The 15,697-nt window shown below is 43.3% G+C and overlaps 1 protein-coding gene across 1 annotated transcript in view; it reads left to right on the top strand.

Annotated features, from left to right (window-relative positions):
* LOC137321079 (fibrillin-2) overlaps positions 1-15,697 on the top strand; it is a 394,436-nt gene that overhangs the window by 356,008 nt on the left and 22,731 nt on the right. Inside the window, exons 57-61 of the mRNA XM_067983259.1 lie at positions 6,264-6,470; positions 6,821-6,946; positions 9,498-9,620; positions 10,383-10,499; positions 13,828-13,956. Coding sequence (XP_067839360.1) covers positions 6,264-6,470; positions 6,821-6,946; positions 9,498-9,620; positions 10,383-10,499; positions 13,828-13,956 — 702 coding nt within the window. The remainder of the gene's footprint in view (positions 1-6,263; positions 6,471-6,820; positions 6,947-9,497; positions 9,621-10,382; positions 10,500-13,827; positions 13,957-15,697) is intronic.

Consider the following 15,697-nt stretch of genomic DNA (forward strand, 5'->3'; position numbering starts at 1 on the left):
GGAAAGCTGGGTGATGTGAAAGAGCAGAGAGATTTGGGGGTTCAGGTTCACAAGATCTTCAAAGCAGCACCTCAAGTGGATATGGTCATAAAAAAGCTAATGGAATACTGGGTTTTATGGCAAGAGGTATAGTACGTAAAATTTGAGATATAATGATGAAGACCTTAGAAAAACCACAGTTGGAATATTGCGTGTAGCTTTGGACTCCACACTATAAGAAAGTTGTTGAGGCAATAGAGAGGATGCAGCTCAGATTCACTAAGATGCTGCCTGCTATGATGAAATACAAATAAGGAGAGAAAGACTTTAAAAATTGGGGCTGTTTCATTAGAACAGACGAGATTATGGGGTGATTTAATAGAGGTGTTTAAAATTATGAAGAGATGAACATAGTAGACTGACTTAAAGGGACCGCCTGTTAGGCTGCAACCAACAAAGTGAGGGATTGCAGCAAAGGCAACTGAACGGATGGCCTTTATCTCTATCTCGTGGACAGATCCATGAGCTTCACACACTTGTTAGAGAGGAAGGTGGAGTGAAGAGGGGTTTAAGGAGGTAGTTGGTAGTAGAGAAAAAGAACCAGGAGTTATCTCTGCTCTCCAAAATGATTCTAGAGTAGTAGGCCATTTTGGCAGAGGAGAACAAGGCACGGTATAGCTTGATGTGGTCCAGTCAGATCTGGCACTGGATGGCCAAGCCAGTTGAGCACCAGGTACATTCAAGTTTGCACCCTTTGGACTTGAAGGAGAAAACCTGGGGGAATGACCAGAATGGAAAACAGTGAAAGTTTTGCTGGGGACAAGGCATCAAAGCTGGTGAGGGAATGGTTAAGCAAATCAGCAGCTGCAGAAGCCTCATGGTGAATGGAGGACCAAAGGCTAGGCAGTACGGATTGCGAGAGTGCGGTTGTAAGTGACTGGGGGAGAGTTTTTCCAGAGGTAATTACAGAAGGTAGTATGGTTGAAGGAGGGTGAAGGGATGTGGGTGGTGACAGATACAAGGAAGATGGCCTTGTCGGTGATTGAAACCTCGCGAGTAGAAAGACAACAGGATATGGTGAGGTGAAAGGGGTGGCCTTGAATGTGGTAGGAGGGTTTATATGAAGAGAGAAGCTTAGAGAGGACAGGTGGATAATGAATTCAGAAGAGAAATGCCAAGGAGAGCTGAGGAAAAGATTGAAGTCACCTAGATGAGCAGTCACTCAGTGCAAAAGCTGAGAGAAGAAAGAGGGGAGGATACCACAGTGAGAAACTCTGATTGGGGCTTGGAAAAGAGAGAGTAGACAATGAGGATTTTAAAGGAGGGGCAAGAGGGATGTAAGAGAGCAATGTGCTCAAAGGAGGAAAAGGTGCCAGAGGAATAGGGTGAAAGGCCAAGATGTGACTTGCTGTTAAGGGCCACACTGCCACCGCAGCATTTTGGGCAGGGAATATGGTGAAAAGTATTGCCAGGTGGGGAGCTTTCAATAAGGAGCAAGGTGTTGCTATCCTTGAGACAGGATTCACTCAAAGCCAGGATGTCAATTTGATTTTCCACAATGGGATTGTGGATAGCAAGGGCCCTGTTCATGAGTGAGTGTGCATTCTGGCGGGAACTAGAGAGGGGCTATGATTGGTAATCCTCCTGCAGAGTCCAGGTGGGCAGTGGTAGGTGGGGTAAGTGAGATGGGAAAAAGGCTACTGAGATTAACTCCCAGTGAGTGCACTGGGCAGAGAGGAGAATGGGCTGTTGGGGTTAATGTGTTAAGGAGGTAGTGACAGGTACCATGATAGACACATTGGAGAATGCCACGAGGGGCACAGAGGGTAGCTGTGGGATTGTTCAAGGGGAACTCAAACCTGCCCCGGTGGCAGGAGAGAGGAAGGCCGAGGAGGTGATGGATTTGGGGGCAGGAGCCAAAATACACGCGTAAATGGACACAAAAGGAATTCAGATTACATCGTCATGGCAGGGATTAGGTGAGTCAATTTCATTGGAATCAGCTTATATTTGTTACAACTGAAGAGTTTTAATCTTTCAAGAGATGCTCCACGATAGTTACATTTCTGTTTAGATGTTGCGATTTGGAAGGAATTACCTTCCTTGTCAAGGTGCCAAAAATGGCTGGGTTCCTGCATTTCACTTCTCAGGAACTTAAAAACGAATCCTGTGAAGGTAAACAGCACAAAGTGTACTTTGTTACTGACTGTGGATCAGAGCTCCCTGTCAATCACAGTAATATGAATCTGGGCAGTGCACCTCCCTCCCCCACTCAGAGGTTGATGCTAATAGGAATACACCAACTTAATTTTCTGGAAAATTAGTAATACCTGATTTCTAAGTTACTAATTATTGTTTATCTCTCAGCACCCCACCCTCCGCTCCCCCTCCCCGCCACACACACAGACACACACACACACTCACTCTCTCATGTACCAAAGATTGTTTCTTAGGCTTACTTTATAACAGCACCAACAAACCTCCTTCCTCACCAAAAGCTGTAATTTTAGACCATTTCTCAGGCTAGCACAGCTAGCAGTTCAGTGGGAAATACCAGCCGAAGGTCTGTGCTGAACTGTGACTGATACCCTGGATCAGCATGTACAAGTAAGCATTGTAAATGAATTAATCAGCCTGGAAAGATCTTGACAGGATAGAAATGTATTTTAAGCTTTTAAAAGCATCAAGGGACAGAAAACAAGCAGGTCAGCAATCTTGACACTTCTACCAGGATTATGCCTGCCAGCGAACTCCACCACTGATTCCACAGGAGTACGTAGTGTGTCAGGGGTGGTCAACTAATTTGAATGCCCCTGGTGGAGATAAGAGGACAGAAAATTATTCATCTATTACTGATCTGGGGGTACTGGGTCCCCTTCCTGGCAAAAAAATTAACGTGTCCCAGGCTGAGAAAAAATCTCCAGAGTTTCAGACCGCATCCCACATGTTTGTTGGCCGCGCCAGTCACCAATTCTGCTCTCTCTGACTCAGAGGCCAGAAATACAGGAACTCCGTCTTATCGCCTCGACGCCAGTAACCTTGTAAGGGGCAGGCAGAGACCCCAATGTCTGAAAAAGACCAAGTGTATCCAGGTCCCAGCCTATTTTTGGGCCCTTCCACCTCACTTTTGCTGGAATCGCAGTGAGAGTGCACCGCAAGGGCCGAGGATTTTTGACTCCTGGGTGTTTGGACTCTGAACATAGGAACAGGAGTAGGCCATTCAGCCACTTAAGCCTGTTCTGTCATTCAATTAGATCATGGCTGATCTGTACGTCAACTCCATTTACCTGGCTTTGTTCCATATCCCTTGATACCCTTACCTAAAAAAACCTATCAGTCTCAGTCTTGAAAGTTTCAATTGACCCAGAATCCACAGCCTTTTGGTCGAGCAAGTTCCAGATTTCCACTACCTTTCAGATACGTCCAGGTTTCACTTCTAAATGGCCTAGCTCTAATTTTATGATTACACCCTCTTGTTCTGGATTCCCCCACCAGATGAAATAGTTTCTCTTTATCTATCCTGTCAAATTCCTTTATCATTTTAAACACTTCAGCTATATGTAGGGCAGCTAGAATAGATGGCAGCCTCTTCCTCTGATAGCTGTGTTTATACTTCCTGCTGAGGTGTTGCTAACCTAGATTTTCTGCTTGAGTTACACCGGCCCATATATTGGTGGGCGTATATTATGCAAATGGAGGAAGTACAACATTTGACAAAGGAACAAAATTCCGCTGCGCTGTTCTTTGACACACACCAAGGAGGAGCACAACTGAATTTTTACCCCCATTCCCTGTCACTTACATCATCACAATACTGGACGTAATGGCGCAAAGCTTTGGTGCCAAATTCAAAGAAACGTTAAATTATTTATCAAATTTATACCAGTGGCATTGTGCCTGCCAGCAACGCTACTCTGTGGTAGGCATTGGAGCTCGGAAGCCATTCTCTGGCCCTATTCCAGACAGACTCCTTGACGGGCTGGCGAACCTGCCAAAATTATACAAATGATCCCAATGCTAGAAAAGCACCTGGGGTCAGGGATGCATCTTTATGGCAGGCAGAAGTCACACTGTGTTAAAAATGTGCCGTAGTTCTGCTAACACGCAAAATCTAGGCTGCTGCCTCCAGAAGCAGTGGTGAAATTAATCTCTTTAGATGGATCTTGCTGGTCTGCAGACAGTAATACTACCTCAGGGCTGCCATCAGCAGTACTGTAATGGAAGAAAGAACTTGCGTTTATATAGCGTTTTTCACAACCTCTGGATGTCCCAAAGCACTTCGCAGCCAATGAAGTAAAGAGCACATAAAGTGCTTGCATTGGGCCCATTCTGGGACAGACCCTTCAATATTGCTCTAGTGCCACAGCCTCCCAATGCGGTTCTCACCAAGCTCCCAGTTGCTAGTCTTATTGAATCATAGAAATTTACAGCACAGAAGGAGGCCGTTTGGACCATCATGTCTGTGCCAGCCGCATAAGTGCTATCATGCCTAATCCTACTTTCCAGCACTTGGTCTGTAGCCTTCTAGGTTATGGCACTTCAAGTGCATATCCAAGTATTTTTTAAATGTGATGAGAGTTTCTGCCTCTACCACCATTTCAGACAGTGAGTTCCAGACCCTTAGCACCCTCTGCGTGCAAAAATTTCTCCTCAGCTCCCCTCTAATCCTTCTACCAATTACATAAAATCTATGCCCCCTGGTTATTGACCTCTCTGCTAAGGGAAATAGGTCCTCCCTATCTACTCTATCTAGGCCCCTCATAATTTTATACACCTCAATTAAATCTGCCCTCAGCCTCCTTTGTTCCAAAGAAAACAACCCCAACCTACCCAATCTTTCCCCATAGCTAAAATTCTCCAGTGCTGGCAACATCCTTGTAAATCTCCTCTGTACCCTCTCTAGTGCACTCTCATCTTTCCTGTAAGGTGGTGACCATAACTGTATGCAGTACTCAAGCTGTGGCCTAACTAGTGTTTTATATAGTTCTAGCATAACCTCTCTGCTCTTATATTCTATGCCTCTTCTTAACCACCTTGTCTACCTGTCCTGCTACCTTGAGGGATCTGTGGACATGCACTCCAAAGTCCTTCTCTTTCTCTACACCTCTCAGTATCCTCCCATTTATTGTGTATTCCCTTGCTTTGTTTGCCCTCCCAAAATGCATTACCTCACACTTCTCTGGCTTGGATTCCATTTGCCACTTTTCTGCCCACCTGACCAGTCCATTGATATCTTCCTGCAGTCTACAACTTTCCTCCTCACTATCAACCACATGGCCAATTTTTGTATCATCTGCAAATTTCCTAATCATACCCCCTACATTTAAGTCTAAATCGTTAATATATAGCACAAAAAGCAAAGGACCTAATACTGAGCCCTGTGGAACCCCACTGGAAACAGCCTTCCAGTCACAAAAACACCCAGGGAGGTTATGCAAGAACTGTATAAAATACTAGTTAGGCCACAGCTTGAGTACTGCGTACAGTTCTGGTCACCACGTGACAGGAAAGATGTGATTGCACTGGAGAGGGTACAGAGGAGATTTACAAGGATGTTGCCAGGACTGGAGAATCTGGCAGGTTTATTTTGGTGTTGCTACCAACATGTGCATGACCTGTACATTGGGAGCTAGTGGCACTGGGATAGCATTAGAGTGATGTAAAAGTACCTTTTGAAGTGATAGAAGCACTCCGCTCTCTACCGATTATGGAACCTATTCAGAATAAAGGTGCTTTTACATTACAGAAGTGCAGTCGATGGCAGAAAACCCATTGACCCTTTGTTGGCTGTATCTCTTGGAATAATCAAGCCAAATTACGTGGAACTGACAGCACCAAACACATGAAAATGTGGGTCTACAAATCTGATGTTGAGTTAAGGCCGCCAGTTCTTGTAAACACCTGCTCTAAAATTAAAAAGGGAAAGCAGCTTACACAACAGTAATTGGACAGAAGTGGTGGGAAAACACTTTGAAATGCCTCCGCAGTGCCATCAGCAGAAGCAGTGAGCAGAAACTTGAGAAGGAAGTTCAACGGTCAAGTTGTCTGAGCTGCTCTTATTACATCGCCTTGCAGCCATCTGAAGACTGACACTGGTGTAGCCTTGGGAATCTATCACACCTGTTTTCTTAGATAGGAAGTGATTTCTGGTGAGGGATGTTAAACCAAAAAAGACAGAAAATACATTCAGCTTTGTACTTTTTTTTAAGTGATCGATTCAAATATTATGATATGCGAGTTCTGTATGCAAATTCTGTCTTTTAATCCCATTTTTCCACCCACAGACAATCGCCAGGCCTTCTGCTTTGCAGAGGTTCTTCAAACCATGTGTCAGATGTCTTCCAGCAGTCGCAACCTTGTCACCAAGTCTGAGTGTTGTTGTGATGGTGGTCGTGGCTGGGGTAACCAATGTGAGCTCTGCCCACTGCCCGGTACTGCCCAGTACAAAAAACTATGTCCGCATGGTCCAGGCTACACAACTGATGGACAAGGTAAGATAAATGGTGATCTACATAATGTCATGCTTAACATAATCCAGATTGTATTTTAAGAAATAAAGGAAAGTAATTTTATTTTTAAATAATTTATATTGGCTTTCCCTGTAATAAAGGGTGTGGAAATTTTGAACTACAATGAAATTATTTTATACAGTTTTGTGACATCTACTATACATATTTGAATTGAGTCATAATTAGTATGTGCTAACCTTTAAAAAAAATGGCTTCAGATGATCAGATTCCAATGGTCTTTGTAAAAACCAAGTGATACCAATTGTGTACCATTCTTAAAGGATGCACCAAATTGATTGATATATATTTTCTAACTGGATGTTTTGTTACAGACATTGATGAATGTAAGGTGATGCCTAATCTATGTCAGAATGGTCAATGTATCAACACGCTGGGTTCTTACCACTGTCTCTGTAAGCTTGGTTACACCACAGACCTCATGGGTACAGCATGTGTTGGTAAGAAGCAGCTTAACTCCATCTTTCTGTAATAGACAATACTTGGATATAGATTAATGGTCTTTTCTAAAATAAAAGACAGGTTCTTACTATTTTGAATAGCAATTTCTGTCACATTTACACATGATCAAAATACAGACTGCATTGTGATACAGCTTGTTGGAGCATGGATGTGTTGTGACATGGAGCAGTAGGTCAGAGGTGCATGCCTGTGAGTCTACAACGGGCCAATTCTTATTGTTGGCCATATCAGCTGCCCCCATATCAGCTGGATGCAGCTATGAACAGAAGCAAGGTACTTTTCCACAGGAGGGTGGATAAAGGGGAAACAATGGATGCAGTATATTTGGATTTCCAAAAGGCATTCGATAAAGTGCCACATAAAAGGTTACTGCACAAGATAAGAGCTCATGGTGTTGGGGGTAATATACTGGCATGGATAGAAGATTGGCTAACAGAAAACAAAGAGTTGGGATAAAAGAGTCATTTTCAAAATGGCAATCTGTAACTTGTAGGGTGCCGCAGGGATCAGTGCTGGGGCCTCAAATATTTACAATATATATCAATGACTTGGATGAAGGAACAGACTGTATTGTGGCCAAATTTGCTGATGATACAAAGATAGGTGGAAAAGCAAGTTGCGAGGAGGACACAAAGTGTCTGCAGGGATATTGATAGATTAAGCGAATGGGCAAAAAATTGGCAGATGGAATATAATGTGGGAAAATGTGAAGTCATCCACTTTGGGAGGAAAAATAAAAAAGCAAAATATTATTTGAATGGAGAAATACCACAAAATGCTGTGGTACAGAGGGATCTGGGTGTCTTCGTACATGAAACACAAAAAGTCAACATACAGGTGCAGCAGGTAATCCGGAAGGCAAATGGAATATTGGCCTTTATTTCTAGGGGGATGGAATATAAAAGCAGGGAAGTCATGATACAACTGTACAGGGTGCTGGTGAGTGCTGGAGTACTGCGTACAGTTCTGGTGCCCTTATTTCAGGAAGGACATACTTGCACTGGAAGCAGTTCAGAGAAGGTTCACTAGATTGATTCCAGGTACGGAAGGGTTGTCTTATGAGGAAAGATTGAACAGGTAGGGTCTATACTCATTGCAGTTTAGAAGAATGAGAGGAGATCTTATTGAAACATATAAGATTCTGAGGGGACTCGATAGGGTAGATGCTGAGAGGATGTTACTCCTCATGGGGGAATTTAAAACTAGGAGGCATAGTCTCAGAATAAGGGGTCACCCATTTAAGACGGAAATTAGGAGGAATTTCTTCTCCCAGAGGGTCGTGAATCTTTGAAATTCTTTACCCCAAAAAGCTGTGGAGGCTGAGTCATTGAATATATTCAAGGCTGAGTTAGACAAATTTTTGATCAACAAGGGAGTCAAAGAATATGGGGAAAAGGCAGGAAAATGGAGTTGAGGTAAAAATCAGATTAGCCATGATCTCATTAAATGGTGGAGCAGGCTCGAAGGGCCAAATGGCCTACTCCTGCTCCTATCTCTTATGGTCTTATGGCCTAAGGAGGGGAAGTCAGCCAAGGATATTGTCACATCCACCTTCAACAAAGGTCAAGAATAGCTTTGGCAGAGGCCTGGGAGCAAGTCGTCTGCGAGGCTTCTCAACAGCAACTTACATTTCTGAAGTGCTGCTTATCTACTGAAAGATGTCTCAGAACGCTTTATAGGGCAAGGACAAAAAATGGACATCAAGTTGGAAGGAGAGGAGAAATTAAAGCTAAAGAAGGGCTGCAAAAACATGGTTGACGGGAAGAGCTTTTAGGAGGTTTTTGAAAGCAGAGTGGGAGGTCATAAGGCAGGGGCACAATGAATAAAAGAGCAGCCACTGATGGTGGAGCAAAGAGAGCAGGAACCACGGAGTAAGCTAATGTCAGAGCAGAGGAGGTTAGTGCAGGGAGGTCTGGCTGGAAGTATTAACTGAAATAGGTGGGGCGAGAATCTTAGTCACGGAAAATAAAATATTGCTAATGCTGGAAATTGGAAACAAAAATAGAAAATGCTTGAAAATGCTACAATTCAGGCAGCATCTGTAAAGAAAGGAAAAATGTTGACATTTCAGGCATATCCCTTCATCAGAATGTGACTTGTTGTGCAGGCAATGGCAAAAGTGCAGTGTTCTGTGTGATGTAGTTTGGACAATTACCACACTACAGTCACTACAATTTATGAACGACTACAATTGGATCCTACTGTATCACACAGCACAATTCCAATTCTTTTTGAGAACATGGCTTTGTAGATTATATTTGATTTCATACACAAGAGCTTGAATTTTCTGATTGTCATTACTTTAGCACCAGTGATAACTCATTTAAATTAAATGAATTACCACTAGCATTAAAACAGTACTGAATAAAAAATCCAGGCTATGATGTTAAATCGTGTTATCCAAGCGTAGGCAATGTCAATCGATTATTCCAGGCCTGAATGTTTTGCAGTATTTGCGGTTAGCTCAAATCTAATCAGAATTGTCACAGACTCCTAATTTTACTGTTTTTCTTGTCATTACATAACCAGACCTTGATGAATGTGCTCAGTCTCCGAAACCATGCAACTTTATCTGTAAGAACACAGAAGGGAGCTACCACTGCTCATGTCCAAGGGGCTACCTCCTGCAGGGGGATGGAAAGACATGTAGAGGTTGGTAAAGAAGATTTTAAATGTAGTTGGGGGTTTTCAGAATGCGTTGAATTTTCCACAGTCTGGTAGCACATTGCGTTGCTATCTCACATGCTGTTTGATCAAATGTAGGTAGTGGATCCATCTACATGAGTCCTGTCTCAGCCAAATCAAAGGGAGACAGTGTGGAAGCCGGGTTCCGCTAAAAAAAAGGGCCAAAACGAATTGTAGGTTGTCACTCTCAGATTGCTCTTAGTAAGAGTGAGAATCAAGTGTGCTGCAGTGGAGTGGGTGGCTAAAAGGAGGTGAGAAGCAAAAAAACAGGTTCAAAACTTTAATGTAGGAAAACAAATAGCGTGATTTGATATTCTAAGCTTTAGTAGGTAACTCCAGGGGAAAGCACTGTGAATGATAAGTAGTTAAACTGAGATTTGTACAAGTAATCAAATTTTAAGGAGCACTCCATGGAGTCATGTAATCCAACCCTCATTTTGCAGAGTGAAACTAAGAAGCAGGCCCAGTCCAGTGATGTCAGTCACCAGGATCCCTTTGGAGCACATGCTGGTGTCGGATCCTGTTTGCATGAGATGGCTGATTCATGGCTCAAAATCTCACACCAAAGTTTAGACAGCTCTGGTATTCAACAGTCTGCAGCCACATAGATCCTCTTTATAGACGAAATGTATGCAGTGTTTAGATTCACATTTAGCAGTTAATAGAAATTACATCTTTAACTGACTTGGATTATCAATCTATTTATTTCCTTTACTTTTTTTCTCTCAGATCTTGATGAATGTTCGACAAAACAGCACAACTGTCAGTTCCTGTGTGTCAACACTATTGGAGGATTTACATGCAAGTGTCCACCTGGATTCACACAGCACCACACTGCCTGCATTGGTAGGAATAATCTACACCCATACATAGATCTTATTTGCATTATTGCACCTGGAAATTTTTCTGTGTATGCCTTATGGCTGGAGTAGTAATTTTTATGTTATGCTGTGAATATGTCAAAGATTTGTGTCTTTCAGGTGGCGCATTTCCAGCATTTCATGTTTTATTTATTTTATTTTAGTTGAACTATTGTGACTTTGCCCATAGACAAAAAAAGGTTTGTGGTAAACCAAAGACAAAAAAAAACAGATAGAAAAAAAAGATGCCTCAGGAATCAAGCTACTAACCATGTGACCTGACACTTCGGGAATCACGCTGCTACCCTCCTGACCCCACACCTCGGGAGTCAAGCTGCTAACTACGCGACTCAGTCATGCTCAAACTGTGTAGTACTCACACTTTTGAGTACTGTGTCCATTTCTGGTTACTGAGACACAGAGGAGACATTCAAGTGCTGGAGGCAATGCAAAGAAGAGTTACACGGCTGATCCCTATGATTAGAAGTCTGAGTTATGTAGAAAGACTGAAAAAACTTGGGATTTTCAACTTTGAAATGAGGCAACTGAGAAGCAATCTTATAGAGGTATATAAGTTGGTAAATGGCATGGAAAACGGTAAATCTAGAAAATTACTTAAGACTAAATGTTGACGGTAATACTAGGAGCCACAGGTTCAAACTAGTGAAAAGAAAATTTAGGACTGATAATCTTCTTCACACAATCTTTAAAGAAAAGAGAAGGAAAGCCACTTATTTCATGCTAAGCTCATCTGGCCTAGAGCCATAAACTTACAGCCAGCTACAGATGCCCTCTAATTGCCCTAAAGAGTTTACAAGCACATATAATTGTCTGGATTTGCTTATATATACCACTTCCCCACAGGGAGTACTTGAGCAAAGGCTTTAAATGGACAGATCAGGTTAAAGACAGCTCCATCTAAGCAGGTAAACATCACAACTGTGGTGAGACTCCAGAGTGTCCATGAGCAATGCCGTAGGAGATCAGCAAGTATAAAAAGGAAATTAATATGTTCCCAGTGGTGGCATGACTGCAGTCGCACATTCTTGCAATGTTGAGTTTGCAACAACAGCTGAGTCATGCAAACATTGTAAAACAAATATTTATAAATTAAAAGCAAAATACTGCGGATGCTTAACATCTAAAATAACAACAGAATATTCTGGATACACTCAGCTAGTCAGGTAGCACCAGAGGTAACGTTTCAGGTCGATGAGCTTTCATCAATTCTGATGAAAGGTCATCCACGTGAAACGTTGGCCCCGATATTTGCGGGGAGGGAGCGGGAGCAGGGGTCGTAGCGGCTGGGAAACCCAAAAATGCGGGTAACACGGAGGTCAGGTCGAATTTAACCGCAGGATCTCATTTGAATTTTTTTTCTCCGTTTCCCAGCCAGCAGCCAATCAGATTGAGAGGCTGGTTGGCTGATGGGCAGTGAGGCCTGCGCTGGAAGGCCGCAGCCGGGAAGCAGAGAGGAGGGTGGGAGAGATCGGGGCGGGGGGAGAGTGGTCGTGGGGGCTTCGGATGGCAGGGGGTGGGGGGGGCCAATCGCGGGGAGGGAAGCCGATCGCAGCAGATTAGCTTGGGGGTCCGGGGGAAAGCACTGCAGCTCCTCCTGGCCCATAAGCAGTGCTGGAAAAGCACTTACCTGCTGGATCCAGCTGTTCTCGTCTACCTTCAACTGCTGGGTTTCCCGAGCTCTGGGAAACCTGGCCCACAGCCGTTAAATGTAAAAGTCTGTTAAAATTTGAGGCACGCAGCCTCATTAGCATATTTAAATAACTGACCTGCCTCTCGAGAGCAGGTTAGTCACCCGCCTGCATTAAAACCAGAAGTGGGCACATTCGAGGTGGGTTGAGGCCGGGTTTCAGATTTTTGAAAATTTGACACCACCCCCCCACACTTTCCTGGCCCATTGAGGGAGTTAAAATTCCCCCGTTAACTCTGTTTCTCTCTCCTCAAATGCTGCCTGACCTCCTGATTATTTATAAATCGCCTAAAGTAATAGTTTAATGCTGCAAGTACTACTTTGTGCAATGAATCTTGGTATATCAAAGTCAGAGGGAGTACTTTGACGTGTTAAAATTTCTGCTCCTGCTCCATGACAGGAGCTTTCCCATTCACATGATGATCCAACTCATGCCATTCTATATTAATGCTGTAGTCACCTGCTACCACCCCAGTCTCACACTTCTTTTATCTATTCTGCACTCTCCAACATTGGTTTCAGCGTACAGACCGGTCAGAACATGAATCTTTGATGTATCAAATTTCAAGAGGGGCTTTAATATAGTAAGATATATTTTCCTGGCCTGATGTCAGTGTGAGCATCCAATTTGTGGGACTAAGCTGCGCTCACCTGCTTCTGGCCTTGTTCTACTTTTCTATGTTTCCTGGACTGTCCAATGCCGACCTCCTGTCTTCCAGTCAGCGCATGGAACAATCAAGATTAGCTGCGTGCAGTATGGCAATCTGATAGTTTTCTTTGCTGAAACAGGCTTCCTCCATTTGTTACACTTAACCTGGGCCAACTCGGCCCAACATAAATGTTGGAAGCCTCCTGCTCTCCAGTGCTGGTCTCCAGTTCTCTTCTCTCCATCTTCCAGTCAGCATACAGTACAGTCAGGAGATGAGTCAGAGCTGGATTTACCTAGTTGAATTTAACAGCTGCAGCAGCGTGGGAAACTTTGTCCTGCAGTTCAAAGAAAAGGCATTTTCTATGTTTATTTTTCATTAAATTAGTGCAGGCAGGAATGTAGGCCCCTCATGGCAAATTCTGGTCAGAATGTCACTGATTTCTGTAATGAGACATTGTACAGGGAAACTGCAAAAACAAACACATTATGTGTTTTCTACTTTTGGCTGTTGCCTTTCCATTTCATTCTTGTGGAATTTCGAAAACAAATGAAGTTAAAAGGAATTGTGATGAGACTAACCCCCATTAATTTAAGTGGTGATTACTTAATTGCATTAAGTCTGGTTCCCAGGAGGAAGTGCTGTACTGTACTTGGGATTTATTAGTGCCTACTGGGCTGGAGCGATTGAAAATTTGTCAGTTCTATTAGTTGTAATTCAGGGAAACTTGAAATGTTATCCATCTTGTTTCACAACAATTAAATCTTCTGACATATGCTGTATGAACAGTGGGCTCTCTAAGCAAGTCACTTTTTAGGATAACCGTGGTACTGTTTTAAGTTAATGTGGGCTGAGATTTCTAACTGTACAAATACTATATGTATGTGTTACTCTTAGCCGCCATCATTGGATTTTCCTCCAGCCACAAGGCAGCAGTTACATCTACTTTTCTTTCTTAGATAACAATGAGTGTGCGTCACAGCCTTCACTGTGTGGATCAAAGGGACTTTGTCAGAACTCACCTGGAAGCTTCAGCTGTGAATGTCAGCGAGGATTTTCCCTTGATGACACTGGCTTAAACTGTGATGGTATGGACTTTCAGGCCTGACTTTTTCAACATGCTTGTAGCAATCTGTATATAATGTCTTAAATTATCTTGTTCAGTATCTGATCACAGTGTCTGAAACCACAACACTCACCACAGGGTGAGTGTTGCATAGCAACCAAATTGAGTATAATCAGGTCTGACTGAGAGCGCCTCCACACTATGTTCCTATATGTGATGGGATGTTAACCAATAATTCCTATTTTGCATTTTATTAGCAACAATGGAGCTACCCTTTCACACCTGTTGCTTAGCCAGGCCAGTGCACGGTACACTGATAGTTACAACAGGACCACTGTCAAATCTATCATTCCAACAAACCCAAAGACAGGATTTGGAGAGCGCGAGCACTTGGATTAAGGAATGCTAACTGCAATTATTTCAAAACAAAGTGAAAAAGATGGAGGGTTGGTACCAGTGGGGCCGACACCTCGGCATAACTTAATTTATATAGCTTGGGCAGGCGTGCGCACCCACATATTGGATGCCTGCCCACCAAAGGAGCCTGAGAATCTTGGCAGAGTCAGCTGGGAACTGGGGGGGGGGGGGACTCCCACCCTTCACCCCTGGAAAGAAAGCAAAACTGCCCTCTCAGGCCGGATCATTTGGAATCCAGGCCTGGACCCCCAGGTGGGCCTAACTTTCAACTTTCAACATTCAGCGAGCTGGTACACCTGGGCTCACTCAGCATACTGGATCGACAATTCTTCATCATGCTGGGGATGCAGGAACCCCTGGCCTGGGACTCACTCCCTAACACTCCCCCTCCTCTGTCAATAGTCTTGTTTGTGGTGGGCGGAAGCTCCGGTCCATACAAGACCATTTGGAAACTCCAACGGATCTGGCCTAATTAATGGCCTGCTTTACTCCCATGGGGTTCATTTTCACCCTTTGGTTGTTGGTACACCTGGTCTAACCAGCCGTACCACCACCAATGCTACACCGGATGCCTCTGAGCGCCAGGAAAGTGGGATCTCCCAACATAGGGAGTCGCAGTTGCCAGCCCTGCCCCTCATGCATCAATGGCCTTGTTCGGGGCAGGTGGAAGCTCCGCCTCCAACAGACCATACAAGAAACCCTCAGGCAATACTGGGTTCCAGCTTAACTGTCAAACTCTCACCCGAATTACGACAGGAGTACACCAGATCTGCCACAAATTTTTGGCCCCATATTTTTTAAAACAAGCACCAACTCAAGCTTTGTCTATTGTAATTTTTTTCATATTAAGGAATTTTGCAAAATCATACGACGTGATGCATCAAAAAAAGTTATGTTATCAATCACTGGAATAAGCACTTACCTATAATGTTGGTGATTTTCAGCGTGTACTGGTGCCCACATCCACACTGTTGAATAATTTCTGAATGATAGTTTTATATTACACCAGTTTTCCATTTACAGGCTTGTGTAGTGTTTCACAAAAGAAGTTTTTGGAAATCCTTAAGAGTTTCTGCCATTCTGATATAAAAACGTTGACATCATCTCAGAAACTTTTAGTGCCAGTTTGCAGCTGTCTTTGGCCTGCCTACCTCAGGTTTAGTTACATTATTATCCCTATAGGCAGTTTAACTTTTTATTTCATTTTACATTTTCTCTTGAGTTACAACAAAGACTGGCAGTACTTTAGAGGAAAGTCTTCAACAGTCTTAATTTGACTGTCAACCCCGAGGAGTAAATTTCACTCTTTTAGTGGCTATTTTACAACCAGTACCTCACCCAAAGCT

Source organism: Heptranchias perlo, chromosome 4, assembly GCF_035084215.1.
Source record: "Heptranchias perlo isolate sHepPer1 chromosome 4, sHepPer1.hap1, whole genome shotgun sequence".
NCBI classification, from domain to species: domain Eukaryota; kingdom Metazoa; phylum Chordata; class Chondrichthyes; order Hexanchiformes; family Hexanchidae; genus Heptranchias; species Heptranchias perlo.